The sequence below is a fragment of the Callorhinus ursinus genome, unplaced genomic scaffold, assembly GCF_003265705.2.
Source record: "Callorhinus ursinus isolate GAN/ISIS: 27379988/994484 unplaced genomic scaffold, GSC_fseal_2.0 scaffold7, whole genome shotgun sequence".
Lineage (NCBI taxonomy): Eukaryota > Metazoa > Chordata > Mammalia > Carnivora > Otariidae > Callorhinus > Callorhinus ursinus.
This window is the reverse complement of record NW_027397069.1, coordinates 51392472-51413276: the sequence shown is the minus strand read 5'-3', so window position 1 is coordinate 51413276 and position 20805 is coordinate 51392472. Positions and strand designations below refer to the sequence as shown.

General features: G+C 36.4%; 1 protein-coding gene across 5 annotated transcripts in view; it reads left to right on the top strand.

Annotated features, from left to right (window-relative positions):
• Positions 1–20142, top strand: part of ZC3H13 (zinc finger CCCH-type containing 13) — a 92575-nt gene extending 72433 nt beyond the window's left edge. For 3 of the 5 annotated variants that reach the window (XM_073894528.1, XM_025874860.2, XM_073894527.1), the window contains 7 exons: positions 2855–2958; positions 3298–4491; positions 5253–5774; positions 8406–8558; positions 9577–9777; positions 14178–14341; positions 19281–20142. In XM_073894528.1, coding sequence (XP_073750629.1) covers positions 2855–2958; positions 3298–4491; positions 5253–5774; positions 8406–8558; positions 9577–9777; positions 14178–14341; positions 19281–19451 — 2509 coding nt within the window. In that variant the 3' untranslated portion in view covers positions 19452–20142. The remainder of the gene's footprint in view (positions 1–2854; positions 2959–3297; positions 4492–5252; positions 5775–8405; positions 8559–9576; positions 9778–14177; positions 14342–19280) is intronic. The other 2 variants (XM_025874862.2, XM_073894529.1) reach the window with 1 other exon arrangement.
• Positions 20143–20805: the final 663 nt, after the last annotated feature.

Below are 20805 nucleotides of genomic sequence, written 5' to 3'. Positions count from 1 at the left end.
TAGGGGAAAAAAAAACACTTTCTCATTCTATTTCTGTAACCATGGATATAATTAATCATTCTTGTTTACTCTGCCATTTTTGATGACATACTGGCTTATTCAACTTCTATAGACTTGTTAAGGAATCCAACTAAAAGTGATAGAACCAATAAACTTACAGCTCATCATATCCACTTTATAACAAGTTACTGGAGTTGACCAGTCACCAGGAGATATTGCCTGTGCTATTCTTGATAATCCTTCATGAGTTTTGTGTCCTTATTAGTCTGGAGTCATTACCCCCAGCGCCAGAAGCATTCACGTGTCTTAAAACTGAGGGAAGCCCTGCAACCACTGCCTGGCTAGAAGGTGATGAGAGACAGGAGTTGTCCTCTCTTGAGCTGTGGAGTTATAGTGTATTACTGGGCTCAAAAGATGTGTTATTATTTCAAATATCTGAGGACAGTTTCTCTTTTCTTTTTTTCCCTTTTTTTTTTTTTTTTTTTTAACCAAAAAGAATTTATTTGCTTAGGTATCTGGGAAGTCCATGGTTGGTATTCATTTGTTCTGATGTGACTGTATTCAGACTTCCAAACAAGGTATCGGGAATGCTGTCTCTCTGTCTCTACACTGTTTTCTTCTGTGTGAGTTCCAATCTCAAAAAGGTTTCTCCAGATGATGGCTAAGATGGCCTGAGTGTATGCCTATCATCTTCACAGCCCTCTCTGTATGTTGGGGCTCTCATTAGTTGAGGAGTAGACAAGGGAGCTAAGTCAATCACTGTAGCCATGAAAATTTTGGACTCATTGGTCAATTTTGAGGTTTTATGGACATAAAGCCAACTTCATTGGAGTTAACTGCCTTTTTTTTTAAGTTTGCTAGAACAAACTGCAGAAATAATTTATATATTCAATTCCATTGCTTCTGCCTCCAGTTCATTTGAATCATGGTGAATACAGCTCCCTTCTTTAGGTTTTTTTCATCACTGCTGTTGTAGATTATGGTTATGGACAAAGAACATAGCACAGAAGTGGAGGCTTCTTCTCTTAGGTCTTGGCTTCCCTTCAGTCTGCAGCCAGGATTTTCTATAGTTCACCAACTGGCTTCCATTTCCCCCCATTAAAAAAAAAAAAAAAAAATCTTACATTAACATAAAATTCAGATACTGCCCTTAACACATGTAGGCACACAATACATATTATTTCTCTGACCTCCTTAAGCTAAGATTGAAATCTTTTTTATTTATCATTATCCGGTCCTATGCTTTATTTTTCCATGATTTTGATTTCTGCTTACAGTGGCAAAAATTTCTGGTTCTTTGTAGCTGGACAATCTAAACATTGTAAGGACCCCAGAAACTTAGGAGTCAAACAGCTCTATAACAATAGCTATCTGAAATTAATATCTTGATATGTTTATCAATTATATTGTCATCTCAGTAGTTGAATTTATCCAGAACATTTTTTAACCCCTATTACGTAGAAGGTTTTATTTGCTGAATTGCCATACTGTTTATTTTACTCTTAATTTTGTTTCTGTAGCTATTTCCTTGAAGTTAAAGTTCTTTTTTGTGTATTTTAATTAATCACTTTATTCTGGTATTATCAGTTATCTCTTGCTGTGTATCAAACCACACAAAAAATTTGTAGTTTAAAACAACCATTTATCTGCTCATAATTCTGTAGATCAGCACTTTTGGCTGGGCTCAGCAGAGCGATTCTACTGGTTTTACTTGGGATCACTCATGTTTCCAGTCAGTCTGACAGTTCATCTGTGTCTGGATGACCCAGAATTGTCCCACTCTTATGTCTGGCGTTTGGTACAGGCTGTTGATTAGGGCATCTCTTTTCTCCTCCACATGACCTTTCATCCTCCAATATAGTCTAAACTCTGCATATAATGATGGAAACATACCCAGAGGGCAAAAGCAGAAGTTGTGATGCCTCTTGAGTCCTGACTTTCCAAACTTAAACTGTGTTCTTTCACCACATTCTCTTGTCATAGCCAGTCAGTGGGCCAGCCCAGATTCAAAGAATGGAGAGAGAGACGGCCTAATGATGAGGAGCTCTGGATAGGGAATTGTATGAGCTTGGACCTGTTAAGTTGTCATTCTAATCTCCTTTTTTCCACCTGGTTACTCATCTGTATAAATGAGCTCTCAAGGAGATAGGTGTGCTGCAGTGTTTTTGTCACTTTTAACCATAGTATTTATAAACAATGTTAATTAAAAAAGTGGCCAAAATTTAATGAGAAAATAGGAAAACACTAGGATCATTTAAGTACCAGAGATAGAAATGACTAGTCACTTAATGTTTAACTTAGAGAACAAGAAATACAGCGAACATATGAATTATTTTATTAATTTGCCACCAAGTAAGTGATTTCGTTCGAGGAAGAGGTAAGGAACCAATTTTTACAGTATACCCACAACATGACTGGCACTGGGCTTATGATATAACTAATTTAAATTCATGTCTTTTTAACTCCAAAGCAAATACTAAATTTTCTCATTTGGCTTCCCAACATAAAGTATTTCTTTATCATAAAAATGTAAAATTAATGAGTTAAGTTTTAGTAGAGGGTACATTAATATATTAACGCCTCTGTTGTATGTTACCATCTTGTAGTAATTAAATCTGGTGATTTAATGAAGCAAGACCAATTGCCATGTATTTTGAAGTCCACAATTGTGTGTCTTAACAAAGTAAAGAATTTTATTAAAGATATTGAATACCTTTTGTCTGATATAGCTCTGACAGTATTACTCTCTTTTAATTTTATATTCTGGTCATAGTAAAGAAATAATACTAAAAACTAGTAAAGAAATTGCTTTTTCATCCCCTGGAAGTTTATAAGTTACATTTGTCCGACTTAGGAAACGCTATAGAAATGAAGGGAGTCCTAGCCCTCGTCAGTCACCTAAGCGCCGGCGAGAACATTCTCCTGACAGTGATGCATACAACAGCGGAGATGATAAAAGTAAGCAGAATATTTTCTGTTTCTATGTCCACATGCCTTTATAGCCATGAGACCATTCTTTGGCATTAGTAGAAAATGATGAAGTAAGATTTAGAATTTTTCTTACTCTGCTGCCTCTGAATATCTCATGTGACTAAAGTATATGCTAGAAATACAGTTGCTTTATCGTACTGGCACTGTTCATTTCCTACTATTTGTAATAAAGCCATGTCGAGTAAAATTATTGCCATTTTTAAAGTTTTAAAATGAAAAGTAAGAGGTTAGGTTATTATTTTTTCTGTGTAACATGCAATGTTGTTTACCTGGTGAAAGTGTGATTACTTTCATCTTTTTGTATAGATGAAAAACATAGACTCTTGAGCCAGGTTGTACGACCTCAAGAGTCTCGTTCTCTCAGTCCGTCACACCTTACAGAAGACAGGCAGGGTAGATGGAAAGAGGAAGATCGTAAACTAGAAAGAAAAGAGAGTTCAAGACGGTATGAAGAGCAAGAACTCAAAGAGAAAGTTTCTTCTGTAGATAAGCAGAGGGAACAGACAGAAATCATGGAAAGCTCAAGAACTCGTGCACAAGACATGATAGGACACCACCCGTCTGACGATCGAGACACATCTGATCGAGCTCATGATGAGAACAAGAAAAAAGCAAAAATTCAAAAGAAACCTATTAAGAAAAAGAAAGAGGATGATGTTGGGATAGAGAGGGGTAACGCAGAGACAGCATCTGAAGATGGTCAAGTATTTTCACCAAAAAAAGGACAGAAGAAGAAAAGTATTGAAAAAAAACGTAAAAAATCCAAAGGTGATTCTGATATTTCTGATGAAGAAGCAGCCCTGCAGAGTAAGAAGAAGCGAGGCCCACGGACTCCCCCAATAACAACCAAAGAGGAGCTGGTTGAAATTTCCAACGGTAAGGATGGCAGTCTAGAGGATTCTCAGAAAAAAGAAGATACGGCGTTCAGTGACTGGTCTGATGAGGATGTGCCTGAGCGGGCGGAGGGGGCAGAACTGGAGCACGCTACCACAGCTGCTACTCCTGCAAGGACTCCTTCTCCGTCTTCTCTTCCTCCTCCTCCTCCTCCTGCGGCCACTGCTGCCAGTACTACTGGCCCGGCTCCTCTCGCCACGTCCGCTGCCGCCAGCTTCACATCAACCGCCGCCATTGCCTCCTCTGCCACCCCCACCGGTACCGCCAATGAAGACTCGCACAGAAAGTGCCATAGAGCACGAGCGGAAAAAGTAGAGGCACCTCACGTTACCATAGAAGATGCACCGCATCGCAAGCCAGTGGATCAAAAGAGGAGTAGCAGCCTTGGGAGCAATCGGAGTAATCGTAGTCATACGTCGGGTCGTCTCCGTTCCCCATCCAATGATTCTGCCCATCGAAGTGGAGATGACCAGAGTGGTCGAAAGAGAGTACTCCATAGTGGCTCAAGAGATAGAGAGAAAACAAAAAGTCTGGAAATCACAGGAGAGAGAAAATCTAGGATTGATCAGTTAAAGCGTGGAGAACCCAGTCGAAGTACTTCTTCAGGTAATAAAATTGAATTATAATCTAACCAAGTGTTTCCTGTCTTAGCATATTTTATACAATTTTATATTTTATGCAAATTATAAAGTAAATGCTAAGTTGGTTATGATATACACTGCCTTAAAGTTTAAGGAGCTTAAAAGCTTAACCATGCCACCAAAATGTTACCATTAATACCAACGTTATAATGGAGAGACTTTGAGTGACGTCCATCAGTTTAATATCAGGATGTTAGTAAGTATATCTTGGTGGAAGGGCTTATGTATTCAAGTCCCTTATTGATGCCTAAAATTTTTAACCTTCCTGCTCTTCTTCCTGCAGCCAGTGCTTGTTCTTTTGACCACAGAAAATAAGGTAGGGCATAGGAAGAGATCAGATGATAAAGTGATCAGTTCTACTAACACTTACCCATTTTATGTACATATTTCTTGGAAGATACTTTGTGGTTATAGTGGAAATAAACATGTTTCCGTGTCTTTTACATATTTTAATTAGCACTTTAATGGAGAGAGATCAATTTTTCCTTAAAATGAGTTCCTTGAATAATTGGGAATATAGAAATATCAAATCGTAAGCTTTAAAGGACCCTAAGATGAAGCATTTTCTTTCTCTTTCTTTCTTCCCATCGAAGTATGGTTGACACACAATGTTACATTAATTTGAGGTGTTATATAGCACAGTGATTTGACTTATGCTGTGCTCGCCACAAGCATAGCAACAGTGAAGCATTTTTTATCTTCTCATGTGTTAACTCTTTGTTTTAGATCGCCAGGACTCAAGGAGCCATAGTTCGAGAAGAAGTTCTCCTGAATCGGATCGACAGGTCCATTCAAGATCCGGGTCGTTCGATAGCAGAGATAGGCTTCAAGAACGTGATCGATATGAGCATGATAGAGAGCGGGACAGAGAGAGGAGAGATACAAGACAGAGAGAGTGGGACCGAGATGCCGAAAAAGATTGGCCACGGAACAGGGACCGAGATAGATTGCGGGAACGAGAGAGAGAACGAGACAAAAGGAGAGATTTGGACAGGGAAAGGGAGAGACTAATTCCTGATTCTTTGGAAAGGGACAGGGACAGAGACAGAGACAGAACTTTTGAGAGTTCTTCTCAAATAGAGTCTGTTAAACGCAGTGAAGCAAAACTGGAAAGTGAACATGAAAGAGACCTAGAAGGCACTTCCCGAGACTCTCTTGCTTTGGATAAAGAAAAAATGGATAAAGATCTAGGATCTGTGCAGGGATTTGAAGATCTAAACAAAGCTGAGAGAACTGAGAGTGTGGAAGGTGAGTGCCACACATTTTTGTCTATTACCCTGCTCCGTTCCTTTTCAGATTATATAGGAAACAAAATATTTTCTTACAAAGGTGTTCTGATATGCATAAGGAAATATCATATGCATATGATATTTCAAAAACGTGTTCCCCTGATTGGTACTATCAAGGTAGACTTGGTTCAAATTAGCCTAAATGAAATAAAAGAAACTTAAATGCAGTGTCCGTAGATGTTAAAAAGGAGTTATCACCTCCTTTTCTTCGATATTAAAAAAAAAATCATATAGGGGCGCCTGGGTGGCTCAGTCGGTTAAGCGACTGCCTTCGGCTCAGGTCATGATCCTGGAGTCCCGGGATCGAGTCCCACATCGGGCTCCCTGCTCAGTGGGGAGTCTGCTACTCCCTCTGACCCTCTTCCCTCTCGTGCTCTCTATCTCTCATTCTCTCTCTCTCAAATAAACAAATAAAATCTTTAAAAAAAATCATATAAATGGAAGTTATTTCTTGGTTCAGAGACAGGCTAAATAACTTATTAGTGATCCTGTTTTCCAGAGCACTTGAGAATACATGAAACAGTACCCATTCCCTAAAGCTGCATTTCCCCTCTGGCCCACTCACAGCCAGCCTCAGCTGTGGGGACCATCATTCTCCACTGCCCCACTCTTTGTTCACCCCCAGCCTGCACTACAGACTGACTCACACCTCTGAATTCTCTGAAGGCACTTTGCTCCAGCCATCTTCGTACCCTCTCTTCGCATCGCCTGGTAGATGTTTGCCCTTTTCTCTTCTCTTACTCAGACGTCAGCTCCCAGTCTGTGTGTCATTTCCTCTGTGAAGCCTTCTCTGCTAAGGGGGCTGTTTCAGGTTGCCATTGCACCTTGTCTGTATGGCTTTTACAGCATCCCCACACTGTATTACAATTATTTTTCCATGGTTTTCTCCCCACTATACTGTACTCCTTTGTTAGGGACCACAGCTTTTCATTTCTTTATCATCAAGACTATGGCAAGGACACAGTAAATGGTTGATGAATGAAAATATGTTCTGCCTGTGCATACATACCCCACATCTTATTCTTTGGTGAATTATAAGCTAGCTTAACAATAGTAATGGCTCCCCTGGGAATTCTCCTGGAAATTCTGCCTCCTTGGGAATTGTCTAGTTCTGGTACCAGTGCTTATATCATTATTCTGATATTGCCTATCCATTTCAAGCCCTCAGGAAACGTCTGGGGCAGTATTAAGTGGCAGTGTATGTAAGTGGCAGTATTTTACGGTTCTTTTTATTTGCTGTATGGTAACATTGAGCCCAGAGTAAAATTCACCTTCTTTTGGAACTATAAACATCTTTACCATTTCTTGGTTGTCTGATTAGATATATTCCAGTATACCATCTGTTACATATTTTTTTCTTCTTGACAAAAACATTTCTCTGTGTTCACATTACATTTTCATCTCAATTTTGAGTATAACCTCAAATCATGAGCCATGGTACTAATGGAGGTACAACTTTGGTACAACAATTCAATTAATTGAATGTAATTGAATTAATCATTATAACAGCTCTCTTGTGATTGGAGTCAGTGCCCCTCATCCCTAAAATACATCATTCACTGGTTGTGATCACAGATAACATAGCATAGAAATTTATAGGTGAATTACCTAATGTAAGATGAAAAATTTTATTCACCTAAAGTAGGAAAATGGGTTGGATAAACTTGAAAAAATAAAAATCCTATTATCTGCATTTATGTTTAGACATATATTTGTATAATGAAGTCATTAAAGTTGGTTACCTTAGAAGCGAATTGGTGGAGGCCTAAGGACATTATTATAGAATTTAATAGAATAGAAAATTATAGAATGACTGGAAACATAGATTATTATATTTTATTTGCTGCAAATTTATACCTGTAAAGCATAGGGTTGCATTTTGATAACTAGTGTTGTAAACTCGGTAAAGTGTATGGATAACTGCTGATTAGAAATGTTAAACATTCTCTGTAGTTTTAGGATAATTTTAAGTTCACAGCTAACTCATCAGGTGACAAAGGTTAGCCTACATGGTTGAGAAAGATTGGTAAGATAAATAAAATGTATGCTAGTGGTACCTACAAAATATTTTTAAATTATATTACAACATTCTTTTTAAAATTGTCTTGGGATAGGAAAGATGAATTGGGAGGTAGGGAGAGGATTAATGGCACTTTTACATTTTTACCTCCCTGCTGTAAACATCTTCGTATCATGAGCTAAATGTTATGAACTAAGATTTAAGTTTCAAATAATGTTATTATAAGCTTGCAAGTCTTTTAATGAGTTTATTGAAGTTAGTAAATTTGGATTTATTTGAAGTTTTATTATAAAAGATTAACACAAGCAACATTAATTAGTTAGTGGTACCTTTTGTTATATTTTAATTGTAATAACTTGTTTCAATATTGCTGTTCATACTGTATTCTTGCCATTAAAATTTAATTCAGTTTTATTTTTTTCTTTTTGAATCATCAAGTATTTTGAATAATTAAGAAATACAGTTTTCTAAGGAAAAAAATACTTTTCAGATATTTTTAGTGTTTCCTCTTTGGTTTCACTTAGATGTCCCTTAGATGTGCTCTTTGACATGAAATTAATCTTTCCAAAGCAGGAGATGACGAATCCAAGTTAGATGATGCACATTCATTAGGATCTGGTGCTGGAGAAGGATATGAGCCAATCAGTGATGATGAACTAGATGAAATTCTAGCAGGTGATGCTGAAAAGAGGGAAGACCAACAGGATGAGGAGAAGATGCCAGGTAATCATTTACAAGGGTGGTTGAACATAAAAATTATCTGATTTATGATATTAAGGTATTTTTTGAAAAGGAACAAAATAATGAAAGGCAGTTAGAATTTCCCTTTAAGACTTAAAGGCCAATAAAATGAAAATTATAAACTCTATGTTCTCATTTTTAAGTAGACAGTGCCCATAAATTGGAAAGGGTCCCATTTAAATTAGCAAAATTCTAAGATTTCCATTCTGCAGGTTAAGATTCATATTCTGTGACCTGGAATCTAACCAAATACTGATTGCCTAGCGGTGTTCTAGATGGTAGATATATGGTACAGAGCTTCAAAATTGTGGTGCCACAAGCCAACTTTTGAAACATTCAAAAATTTACAGTCGTTGAAATTATATTTAAACAGTATCTGTATACTTCTGTCAATTTTCTGAACTCAGGAATTATTTTCCCTTATACTTTATGCATTGCCAGAGCTTATTCTAGTGACTGCACCATGAAGCAACACCCATTGATGTTCCTGTTGAATCATCCCCATTAGTCTAACTTTTTATTAAATCATTGTGAGGGTCTTTGCTTTGGGTATGTAAAATATTAAACTTTTATTTTGACTTAATTTTTTATATATATCACAATTTTTTCTACTAATGTAGAAGGTATGTATGATTATCTTTTTTATTATATGCCATTAGGTACTTCTAAACAGAATATTACTTTGTTAATTTTTTCAGTTCTTGTCAGTGGATGGATTATTTGTTCTCTGTATTAATAGCCACTGCCTGAGTTATTTATAGGAATGCGTTTGGGTTTTTGTTTGCTTGCCTGTTTTCTTTTGGTGAGGTTTTTTATTGTAAAGGTCCTTAGATTCTAAATATTAGTCTTTATAGGAAAGCTTTCATTTTAAGAATAGGACATTTTTGGTTCAAAGGACTTGCTATTTAATGCCGTCTTGTGTTTTGCAATTTCTGTTTCTCTAAAGATAACAAGAATGCTATTTCTTGGTGTAAAAAAAAAAATCCTGTTCTTTTTACAGATCCATTAGATGTGATAGATGTGGATTGGTCTGGTCTTATGCCAAAGCATCCAAAAGAACCACGAGAGCCTGGGGCTGCACTGTTAAAATTCACACCTGGAGCTGTTATGCTTAGAGTTGGGATTTCTAAAAAGTTGGCAGGTTCTGAACTCTTTACCAAAGTCAAAGAAACATGTCAGAGACTTTTAGAAAAACCCAAAGGTAATTGGCATTCTACTTTGTGCAGTGTCTGCTATAACTGTTAATTAAGTGCCTTTGCAAAGGGTGCTGTTCTGTTCTCATGCAGCACTTAACCATATAGGAACTGGGTTTGTGTTTTTGTTTTGGTGACTCACTTAGGTTCTTTATTTAAATCTTCTTTGAAATTTTAGAAAGGAATTTTGACCATGAAAATTAAAACCCACAGAAAAGTTACAGAAATAGCACAAATGATCTTTCTTACCGTAATTACTTTTTAACAGGTAAGTTCAAATGTCAGAGCCCTCAGTGGTGTTCCCAAAAACTAAACAAAGCAGAGCCTGGAAGAGTGAACTAGATATTTTTCATATCTAAGTAAACCAGGGTGTCTTGGCAACCCTTTCCCCTGGAAAATGCAGAGTTCTAACCAAATGCAAATGTGTAGGTTGAGCCTTTAACGAAAGGATAAAAACTTAGAACTTGGTGTCTAGACCAGATGGTCTGGATTCCTCAACAGGCCCACCACTTATTAGCTATTATTTAATCTCTATGTGTTAGTGTCACGACCGTTTGTAAGCTGGGAATAATTAGACCATCAACTTCATAAGATTGTTAGGAGGAGCAAATGAGGTATTATAAGTAAAATACTTAGAACAATTCCTGACATTTAGTGACACTCAATAAATATTGACTGCTACTATTTCGTTTGAAAATATTTTATCACATTGATTTGAGACGTTATGGCAAAAACTTTTCACTATTCTACAATTTTTTTCTATTTTCTAGAATATTCCTTTAGTTTATGCATTTTTTTTCTGTTTTATCTGGTTCCTACTTTATTAATACTTTATTAATGGGAGGGGGATGACTGAATGGTAAAAAGAAGGAAAGGAGATAAAACATTAAAGCAACATTTAATTTTTTTTTAATTTTTTATTATGTTAATCACTTGTTATGTTAATCACATGTTAATCATGTTACATCATTAGTTTTTGATTTAGTGTTCCATGATTCATTGTTTGTGCATAACATCCAGTGCTCCATGCAGAACGTGCCCTCTTTAATACCCATCACCAGGCTAACCCATCCTTCCAACCCTCTCCCCTCTAGAACCCTCAGTTTTGTTTTTCAGAGTCCATCATCGCTCATGGTTCGTCTCTCCCTGATTTCCCCCCCTTCATTCTTCCCCTCCTGCTGCTTTTTTTTTTTTTTCTTAACATATATTGCATTGTTTGTTTTAGAGGTACAGATCTGTGATTCAACAGTCTTGCACAATTCACAGCGCTCACCATAGCACATACCCTCCCCAATGTCTATCACCCAGCCACCCCATCCCTCCCATCCACGCCTCCACTCCAGCAACGCTCAGTTTGTTTCCTGAGATTAAGAATTCCTCATATCAGTGAGGTCATATGATACATGTCTTTCTCTGATTGACTTATTTCGCTCAGCATAACACCCTCCAGTTCCATCCACATCATTGCAAATGGCAAGATCTCATTCCTTTTGATGGCTGAATATTCCATTGTATATATATACCACATCTTCTTTATCCATTCATCTGTCGATGGACATCTTGGCTCTTTCCACAGTTTGGCTGTTGTGGACATTGCTGCTATAAACATCGAGGTGCACTTACGCCTTCGGATCCCTACATTTGTATCTTTGGGGTAAATACCCCAGTAGTGCAGTTGCTGGGTCGTATGGTAGCTCTGTTTTCAGCTGTTTGAGGTACCTCCATACTGTTTTCCAGAATGGCTGCACCAGCTTGCATTCCCACCAACAGTGTAGGAGGGTTCCCCTTTCTTCGCATCCCCGCCAACAACTGTCATTTCCCGACTTGTTAATTTTAGCCATTCTGACTGGTGTGAGGTGGTATCTCATTGAGGTTTTGATCTGGGTTTCCCTGATGCCGAGCGATGTTGAGCACTTTTTCATGTGTCTGTTGGCCATTTGGATGTCTTCTTTGGAAAAATGTCTGTTCATGTCTTCTGCCCATTTCTTGATTGGATTATTTGTTCTTTGGGTGTTGAGTCTGATAAGTTCTTTACAGATTTTGGATACTAGCCCTTTATCTGATAGGTCATTTGCAAATATCTTCTCCCATTCCGTCGGTTGTCTTTTGGTTTTGTTGACTGTTTCTTTTGCTGTGCAAAAGCTTTTTATCTTGATGAATCTATCTTGATGAAGTCCCAATAGTTCATTTTTGCCCTTGCTTCCCTTGCCTTTGGCAGTGTTTCTAGGAAGAAGTTGCTGCGGCTGAGGTCGAAGAGGTTGCTGCCTGTGTTCTCCTTTAGGATTTTGATGGACTCCTGTCTCACATTTAGGTCTTTCAACCATTTTGAGTCTATTTTTGTGTGTGGTGTAAGGAAATGCATGTGGCTGTCCAATTTTCCCAACACCATTTGTTGAAGAGAAGCAACATTTAATTTTATGTTTGTGAGAGTAAAAAAAGTTTAGGTAAAAAAATTAAGCTTTTTAATAATATAAAATTGAAAAAAATTGTTTCAGGGTTTTTTGACTGTTAGCATAAGCAGTAAAACTCTTTGTTTGAGATGTCCCAATGAACATAGAATGTATGTACATGAAACAAATTATAATTGTGAATGTATATTAACTTGACAAGTGACCAAACTCTTGGATTCCTGCCCCACTCTTTCTGCCTTGTTTGGTTGGCTCTGTGACCTTAAGCAAATAACTCCTGTGGGTATAAAATGATGGAACGAAACCCCTAAGGTCTTACCCACCTCTGAAGCTATTTGCTCCCATGACTTTGCTAACTAACTATGGAAATGCAGTTTGGCCCTAACTTGACGACATACATTGTAAAAGGGGGTTAATTGTTGCTTACCAATCAGATCTCTTACTTTTTGCTGTGATAGCTTTATTAGAGAACAAGAGAACTGATACATGATGCTCAATATAATTAATTTTGTATCCTGCAACTTTACTGAAATCATGTTACCTCTAGGAACTTTTTGGTAGAGTCTTTAGGGTTTTCTATGTATTATGTCATCTGCAAACAGTGGCAGTTTTACTTCTTCCTACCAATTTGGACACCTTTTATTGCTGAATAAAAGTGGCAAGAGTGGACATCCTTGTCCTATTCCTGATCTTAGAGGGAACACTCTCAGTTTTTCACCATTGGGTATGATGTTAGCTGTGGGTTTGTCACAGACAGCCTTTCTAATGTTGAGGTATGTTCCCACTAAACCCACTTTGTGGAGAGTGTTTATCATGAAGAGATGTTGAATTTTCTCAAATGCTTTTTCTTTACCAATAAGGTAATAGAATTTTTATACTTAGTTTTGTTATTGAACCATCCTTGCATCCCCAGAATAAATCCCATTTGATTGTGGTGAATGATCCTTTTAATGTATTGTTGAATGTGGTTTCTTAATATTTTGTTGATTTTTACATCTGTGTTCATCAGAAATATTGGCCTGTGGTTTTATTTTGTGATGTCTTTAGTTTTGGTATCAGGGTAATGCTGGCTTCATAGAATGTGTTTGGAAGCTTTCCCTCCTATTTTGGGGGGCAATCGTTTGAGGTGAATGGGTATTATAGCTTTTCTTTCAGTGTTTGATAGAATTCATCTGTGGGGGCTTTTGATTACCAGTTCAGTTTTGTTACTAGCAATCAGTCTGTTCAGATTCTATTTCTTTTTGATTTCATTTTGGAAGACTCTCTAGGAATTTACTTCTAGATTGTCCAATTTGTTGGCATATAATTTTTCATAGTACTCTTTATAATCCTTTGTAGTTCTCTGGCATTGGTTGTTACTTCTCATTTCTATTAAATTTGTGTCTTTTTTCTTGATGAGTCTTGCTAAAGATTAATTTTTTTTAGAAAACAAGCTCTTGGTTTCATTGATTCTTTTCTGTTGACTTTACTTTATTCCCTGTCATTTCTTCTGATTTTTATTATTTCCTTCTCTCTACTCCCCTCGGGCTTTGTTCTTTTATTTTCTAGTTCCTTTAGGTCTAAGGTTAGATTCAGATTTTTCTTGTTTCTTGAGGTAGGCCTGTATTGCTGTAGGTTTCCCTCCGAAAACTTCCTTTGCTGTATCCCCAAGGTATTGGACTATTGTGTTTTTATTTTCATTATCTTCACATATTTTTTGTTTTCCTCTTTCATTTCTTTGTTGACCCATTGGTTTTTAGTAGCATGTTGTTTAGCCTCCACGTGTTTTTTTCCCCTTATAATTTCTAGTTTTATACTGTTGTGGGCTGAAAAGATGCAGGATATGATTTCAATCCTCTTAAATTTACTGAGACTTGTTTTGTGGCCTATTATGTATATTGCCTATAATTTTCACCATTGTTATGGTAATTTTGATAAAGTATAGACTATGTGGAATATGGAAGCAGCCAGTAACACTTTCCTATTTTAGGAGAATTTAATGCCTGTGTTTTTATTGAAAGATGCAGACAGTCTTTTTGAACATGAATTGGGGGCTCTCAACATGGCTGCATTACTACGAAAAGAAGAGCGAGCAAGTCTTCTTAGTAATCTTGGACCATGTTGTAAAGCGTTATGCTTCAGACGGGATTCAGCAATCCGGAAGCAGCTTGTTAAAAATGAGAAGGTACTGTTGTTTCCTTGAAAAAAAAAAAAATGCAAAGTGTATGCATTGTATGAATGAATTATATGAATGGCATTTTTTTTTTATTTGTTTAAGGTGAGATTAAGGTCTCATCTGCTTTTATGAGTTCGGTTTCCTAGTCTTTTACACATGTAAAAGGAATTCTATTTGTAATAGTTTTCATTTTACTTTAATAGTATTGAACATTTGTGAATAGCAATTTGTTATTCAAAATTAGATGCATAAAGAGTTTAAAATTCTCTGTGAAATATTTTCATTTGTGAAAAGTTTCTCAAGATAAATTTCTAGTACGTTTCATTATCTAAACAAGATTAGGGAAAAAATTTTCCAGACACAAAGTGATAAGGATATTTATAGGAAGAAATAGTGTTTATGAGAATGTGCCAGGTCAGAAGAAAGGGAAATAAATACAAGTGATTATATTTAAGCTTTTATTTGAGAAGAATAAAGGGAATTGAAACACAAGAGAAACAGAAATTTAGATTTGGGAGAGATCTGATCATGAGAAATTGAAAATGTCTTAACTTTTAAAACCAACTCTCTTAGGCTTTTTAAAGATTAGAGAAATATTCATTAGCTTTTTACTTGGGGACATTAAGAAAACATTGCTAGCAGAAAGTGTACTTCATTAAAGAAAAATTCATGAAAAAGCAAGGGATGAACTCAACGCCAAAGATTAAAGTGGAAACAGATACAAGGCATAGGTTTTTAAAGTCTTCCTTGATTAAAGGCCTTTCTCAGAACTACTTTTGACAGTTGCTACAGTCATTCTTCTTTGCACTCCCGTTTCATGTGCTTCATATACTACTTCGTTCCCTGCATTGTGTTGCTTAGGTGCCCATTGCTCCTTGCAGCTTTTCTCAGTTGGAGATTTTCCCAAGAGAATTAAACCCCAGGTAGCCCTAATAAGCATGTAGGTAATGCATCACCTTCTCTTTTATGTATCTGAAGTGTTACTGCCTCCATCCTCAGTATCGAATTTGAAAAATAATCCATCACATTTTCTTTTGGCTCAGGTAGGGGACTTCAGTTGAGAAAGGCTACACATTTCAAAGTCTCACCAGAATCCTGGCCCCTTTTTTATAAAAAATATTTTGTAACATTCCCTGGTTCCTCTGATACACCATATGCTTCTCAAAAATTGTGACAACCAAAAATACCCTTGTAAAAGTCTCCTTGAGCACTGTGGTCAGACCCTTGTAATCCTTCAGTACAGGGCACAGCCCATTAACACATGACACGTTATCAAAAGAGTGGCACAGTATAAAGATCCATCTAAAGAAAGCATTGTGAGCTTTCTGATCGCTCAGGGTTAAAAATATTTGCACAAAAGCTGAAGAGAGAACTGAAGAAAAATTTCAGATGCTAGAGAGTCTCGAAGAATGCTAAGAAAAATAAAAACCTTTAAAATGTATAACTATAAAAGAAAAGTACAGACTAGGACCGTTCATTGAGGAAAGTTGTACGATGGTAAACTCATATTGATTGGCATTGTCTTTATAATTTATGTATTTTTTTAAAAATATAAGAGAAGGTGAAGGATGTGAAGAGAACACTTAGCTGCTTTAAATGTTTAACTCTCATTTGGTATGATAGTTTTGAAAGAATGTATAGAACCTGTAGCAAGCAAAAGGAAAGAATTACCAAAAATAAATTAATAGGAAAACAGAAGTAGTAAAACCCCAAATTTGGTTCTGAAGAGATGAAAAATACTGATAATCCCCTACAAGTCTCACAGATATTAAAAGGATAATATTGTAAAGGTCTCTATGCATGTAAGTTTGACAATTTAGAAGAAATGGATCAATTGCTCTAAAAGCCACAAGCACCAAAACTTCCTCAAGAAGTAATAGATAACCTGAATAGTCCTATGTCTGTTTCATTTGGTTTTGTTTTTATTGTTGGAAAAGAATTCTCCACTCTCAGGTGGTTTCACTGGCCAAAGTCTACCAAACATTTAAGTTAGAAATAACACCAGTTCTACCTAATTTCTTCCAGAAAATTGAAGAGACAGGAATACTTCCCACCTCATTGTATGAGGCCAGCAGTACTTGGATATCAAAACCAGATAAAGACATCACAAGAAAACTACAGATCAATATCTCTCATGAACATAGACAAAAAAATCCTCAAAACTTGGAAATCAAATCCAGCAATATATAAAACAGACTACACCACGACCAAGAACCATTTATCCCCTGAATGAAAGGCTGTTTTAATATTCTAAAATCATTCAGTGTAATCTACATAGTAACAGACCAAAAAGAAAAAAATACATCCTATCAATTGATGCAGAAAAAACATTTGATAAAATTCAGCATTCCTTTACAATAAGAATTCTTAGCAAGCTAGAATTAGTCTTTTACTTTTTAAAGGGCATCTGCAAAAACCTACAGCTAACATCATACTTAATGGTAAAAGTTTGAACGATTTCCCGGAGAGATCAGGAACAAGGCAAGGATGCCTATTCACACTACCCCTACTCTGCATTTACTGGAAGTTCTAGCCAGTTCAATAAGAAAAGGAAATAAAAGGCATACAGATTGGAAAGGAAGAAGTAAAACTATTTTATTCACAGACAACGTGATTGCCTACATAAAAGTTTCAAGGAATTTATCAGAAATGCTCTTAGAATTTATTTTATAAGTTTAACAAGGCCATAGGCAACAAAGCAGGCAAAAAGTAATTGTATCTCCATATTCTGATAGTATATAGAAGTACCTGGAAATATGAAACGAAGGGGAAAAATATTTTTTACAATGGCTCCCCCCAAAAAAGTACTTAGGTATAAATCTAACAAACATGTATAGGCTCTATGTGCCAAGAACTATAAAACACTGATTAAAAAAAAAAAAAAGATGACCTAAATAATGGAGAGATACATCATGTTCATGGATTGAAAGATTCAATATAGTTAAGACTAGGATTCTCCCCAAATGGATCTACAGATTTAACACAATGTGGCAAAATCCCAGCAGGTTTTTTTGTTTGTTTTGTATATACAAACTGATTCTAAAGTCAACGTGGTAAGTAAGTCAAAGCAACAAGAATACACAAAATTTTTTAAAAAGATGAAGAAAGTTGAAGGACTCACAGTACCCAATTCCAAGACTTACTATAAAGCCGCAATACTCAAGTACTGGCGCCAGGGATGAGACACTTAGATCGATAGAACAGAGTCCAGAAATAAACCCACACAAATATGACTAGTCAGCTGGGGGGGGGAGGGGATTTAAAAACGGGGTGTGTTTAAAGTTTTTATTTTGAGATACTTGATCTTCATCAAAATTTTAAACTTCTGTGAAAGAGACGGACAATGAAAAGACACGTATACTGGGAGAAAATATTTGGAATCACTTTTTGGAAAAAGGTATATAAAAAACTCTCAAAAATTAACAGAAAACAGGCAATCCAGTTTTTTTTAAATGGGCAAGACTTGAATGGACAATTCACCAAAGAGGATAAATGGATATATATGGATAAGCACCTGAAAAGATGTTTGACAATATTAACAAATTAACAAAAATATTAACAATATTAACAAAATTAACTAGAGAATGCAGATTAAAACTTAGATACCATTGTGAATCTATTGTAATAGCTAAAAACCAAACAACAAAAAACCCCGTGGTGAGGATGCAGAGCAATTGAAACTGCCAGTATTGCTGGTAAGAATGCAGAACGGTACAGCCACTTTGGAAAACGGTTTGGTTGTTTCTTGTAAAGTTAGATATATACTCACTATATGACCCAGTAATCCCATTGCTAGGTATGTTCCTTAGAAGAATGAAAACTTACGTTCATATAAAAACCTGTCCACAAAAGCTTAGCACAGGTCTTTTCATAATTTCCAACAATGAAAACCACCCCAGTGTTCTATACATAGCTAATTGGTAAACTGGAGCACATCCATATAACGGATTACTAATTTTAATAAAAAATAACCAGACTGTCAGTACTGTCAACGACATGGATTAATCTCAAGAGTATGTGTCAGAACTCATACAGCATATAATCCCATTTATTTGATGTTCTGGAAAAGGCAGAACGATTAAAGAGACTCCATCATTGGTTGCCAGGGGTTAGAGTTGGGCAGGGGGTGTGGATACAAAAAGGGACAGCAAAGGGAGTTTTCTGAATGATGAAACGTCTTCATTCCCATTGTGGTCCTGGTTACGTGAATCAATATGTAAGTCTAAACTCACAGAACTACACACAAAAAGTCAATTTACTGTATCACAACATACATATTTTTTAGTGTAGATGTGATCAAAGAACCACTGCTCCTTTAAGGATCCTAGGAAGAAGAGAAATGGCAGAACGCTCGATTGTCAAAACTCACCTTATTTCATTTGTGAACATAGTTGGAGAACAATCATTTAACAAAATTTTAGGACAACTTCCAAGAGATACACATTTTAGCAGAAGGGAGGTAGTAGTTTCTCCTCACACTGCAGTGATCAGCTGTCTTCTAGAGAATTTGTTCACTTCTAGAGCCCGCATTTGATGGGATAGTAACAGACCAGAAAGGAGTGTGGAGTGTTCGGTGCTTCTCGTCAGAGGACTGAAAGGTTGTCATGGAAGAGTAAAATTGAATTAGTATGCAGCTCTAAAGAGATTTTATGTCAACATGTTCAAGAATGTGCAGTGATTGTTCTTTGCTTTGTCATTGGAAATAAAAGCTCGTTGATTACCTGTCAGGGATGGCTGAAGATTCCTACTTTAAGAGGTCCCCTTTTAAAGATTGCTTTCTTTTCTAAGATTCCTTGAATCTGAAAACATTTAATTTTGCTTTTAAATATCCATCCCAAATTAATTTTTCTTGCAGCTTTGATATTTTTGTTAGAGGTTAACCTGTCTTTCCTCCTGTTAACTAATAACATACATCTTTTAAAATTTGTTTTTGTTTTCTTCAAATTAGGGCACTGTAAAACAAGCTTACACGAATGCTCCAGTGGTAGACAATGACTTGCTGCGATTGAGTCTTCGGCTATTTAAAAAGAAGACTACTTGTCATGCCCCAGGACACGAGAAGGCCGACGATAATAAATTCCCGCAGCCCAACGCTCAGCAGGGACTGTGTGTGTCTTAGGGCTGAATTCCAGTGACATTTCTGGGACCATGTTCCTTCAGGATTGCATATTCTCTTTCAGAGTTCTTTGGTTTGACAAACATTCAGGACAAAGGCAGAAAAGATTTATATGCTGTGGTAAAAGGGTGAAGAACAACTTGGATCTAAAGTTTAAAGACACTAGTTTTGGCTAACTTAAGATTTTACATAAATTTTTACACAGTTACTTGATACTCCTGCGAAATAATGTGAAAACATCTAGATTTAGCAGTTTATTCTGTACCTTTTGTTAAAACTGAAGATTTTGGAAAACGGTTGCCACTGCTCTTGCGGCCTCTGAATATTTTTTATGAAATGGAGCTACTGACTTACGTTTTGGATCATCCCTACAGAAACTGATTTTATTCAGAATCAGTGTGTTCACAGAATGAATGCACACACTGTAATTTTGTGCTGTACAGAACTCTTGAAAGCAGATGCTTGGTCCCACATGCTGTGTTTGTGGGCAGACCTCCAGCAGGGGAGAGCCAAAGTACTTTTTTCCTCTCTAAAGTTCTAAAAAAAAATTACTAATGGGTTTTTTTTTTAACTATATGTGCATTGTTACAATGTATATTGGACGTGTTTGGATTCTCAGTGGTTTTGTTTGTTATCAAAGACTGTCTACCGTTCTTATTTTTAATAAATGTACCTTTCCTTTCCTTGTTCTAGATTCACTTTGCTCTTCATTGATCTTATTCCTGATGTTCTGAAACATTTGTCATCAACATTACATTTCATACTTCACGTATTTTACTGCTCAATAATGCAACAGGAGTTGAGGAATATACTTCCGATGCAGCTCAGTAATACTTGAAGCAAACCAGGAGTTAGCAAACCTTTGTCATCTGAGCTTTAAAATCCATTACCATCGTATTTTTCAGAGCTATAACCTTTGATTACGTTGAACTGTCTAGCCCATAATATGTAGAATGACTTAATTTTTTAAAATTACAATATTTGTTTTATTCTGTGTGTATATATGTAACTCATGAAGTGGACTCTTAGAAGGATTTGAAAAGGAATCCAAGCTACAGAATTTGGGGGCAGACAGTGGTAATAATAAAGGAAACCAATCAAAATTAAAGTTTTTTTCATTGGCTCTCATAGGTTTGTCAAAACTGTAATCCTGCATTACACCTGGGTCAGTAGTTTTTGTATCCTCTAAAGGTAACAGTGGTACTGATGTAAAATTTCTGTTCATGAAACATTCACTGTCTACTTAATTTATATCGGATAATTGACCCAGCAAAGGAAATCGTCTTATTTTCAAATGACTTTGAAAGTGTGTATGAGAAAATGGCAAGCGGAGGCGGGGGGGGGGGGGGGGGGGGGG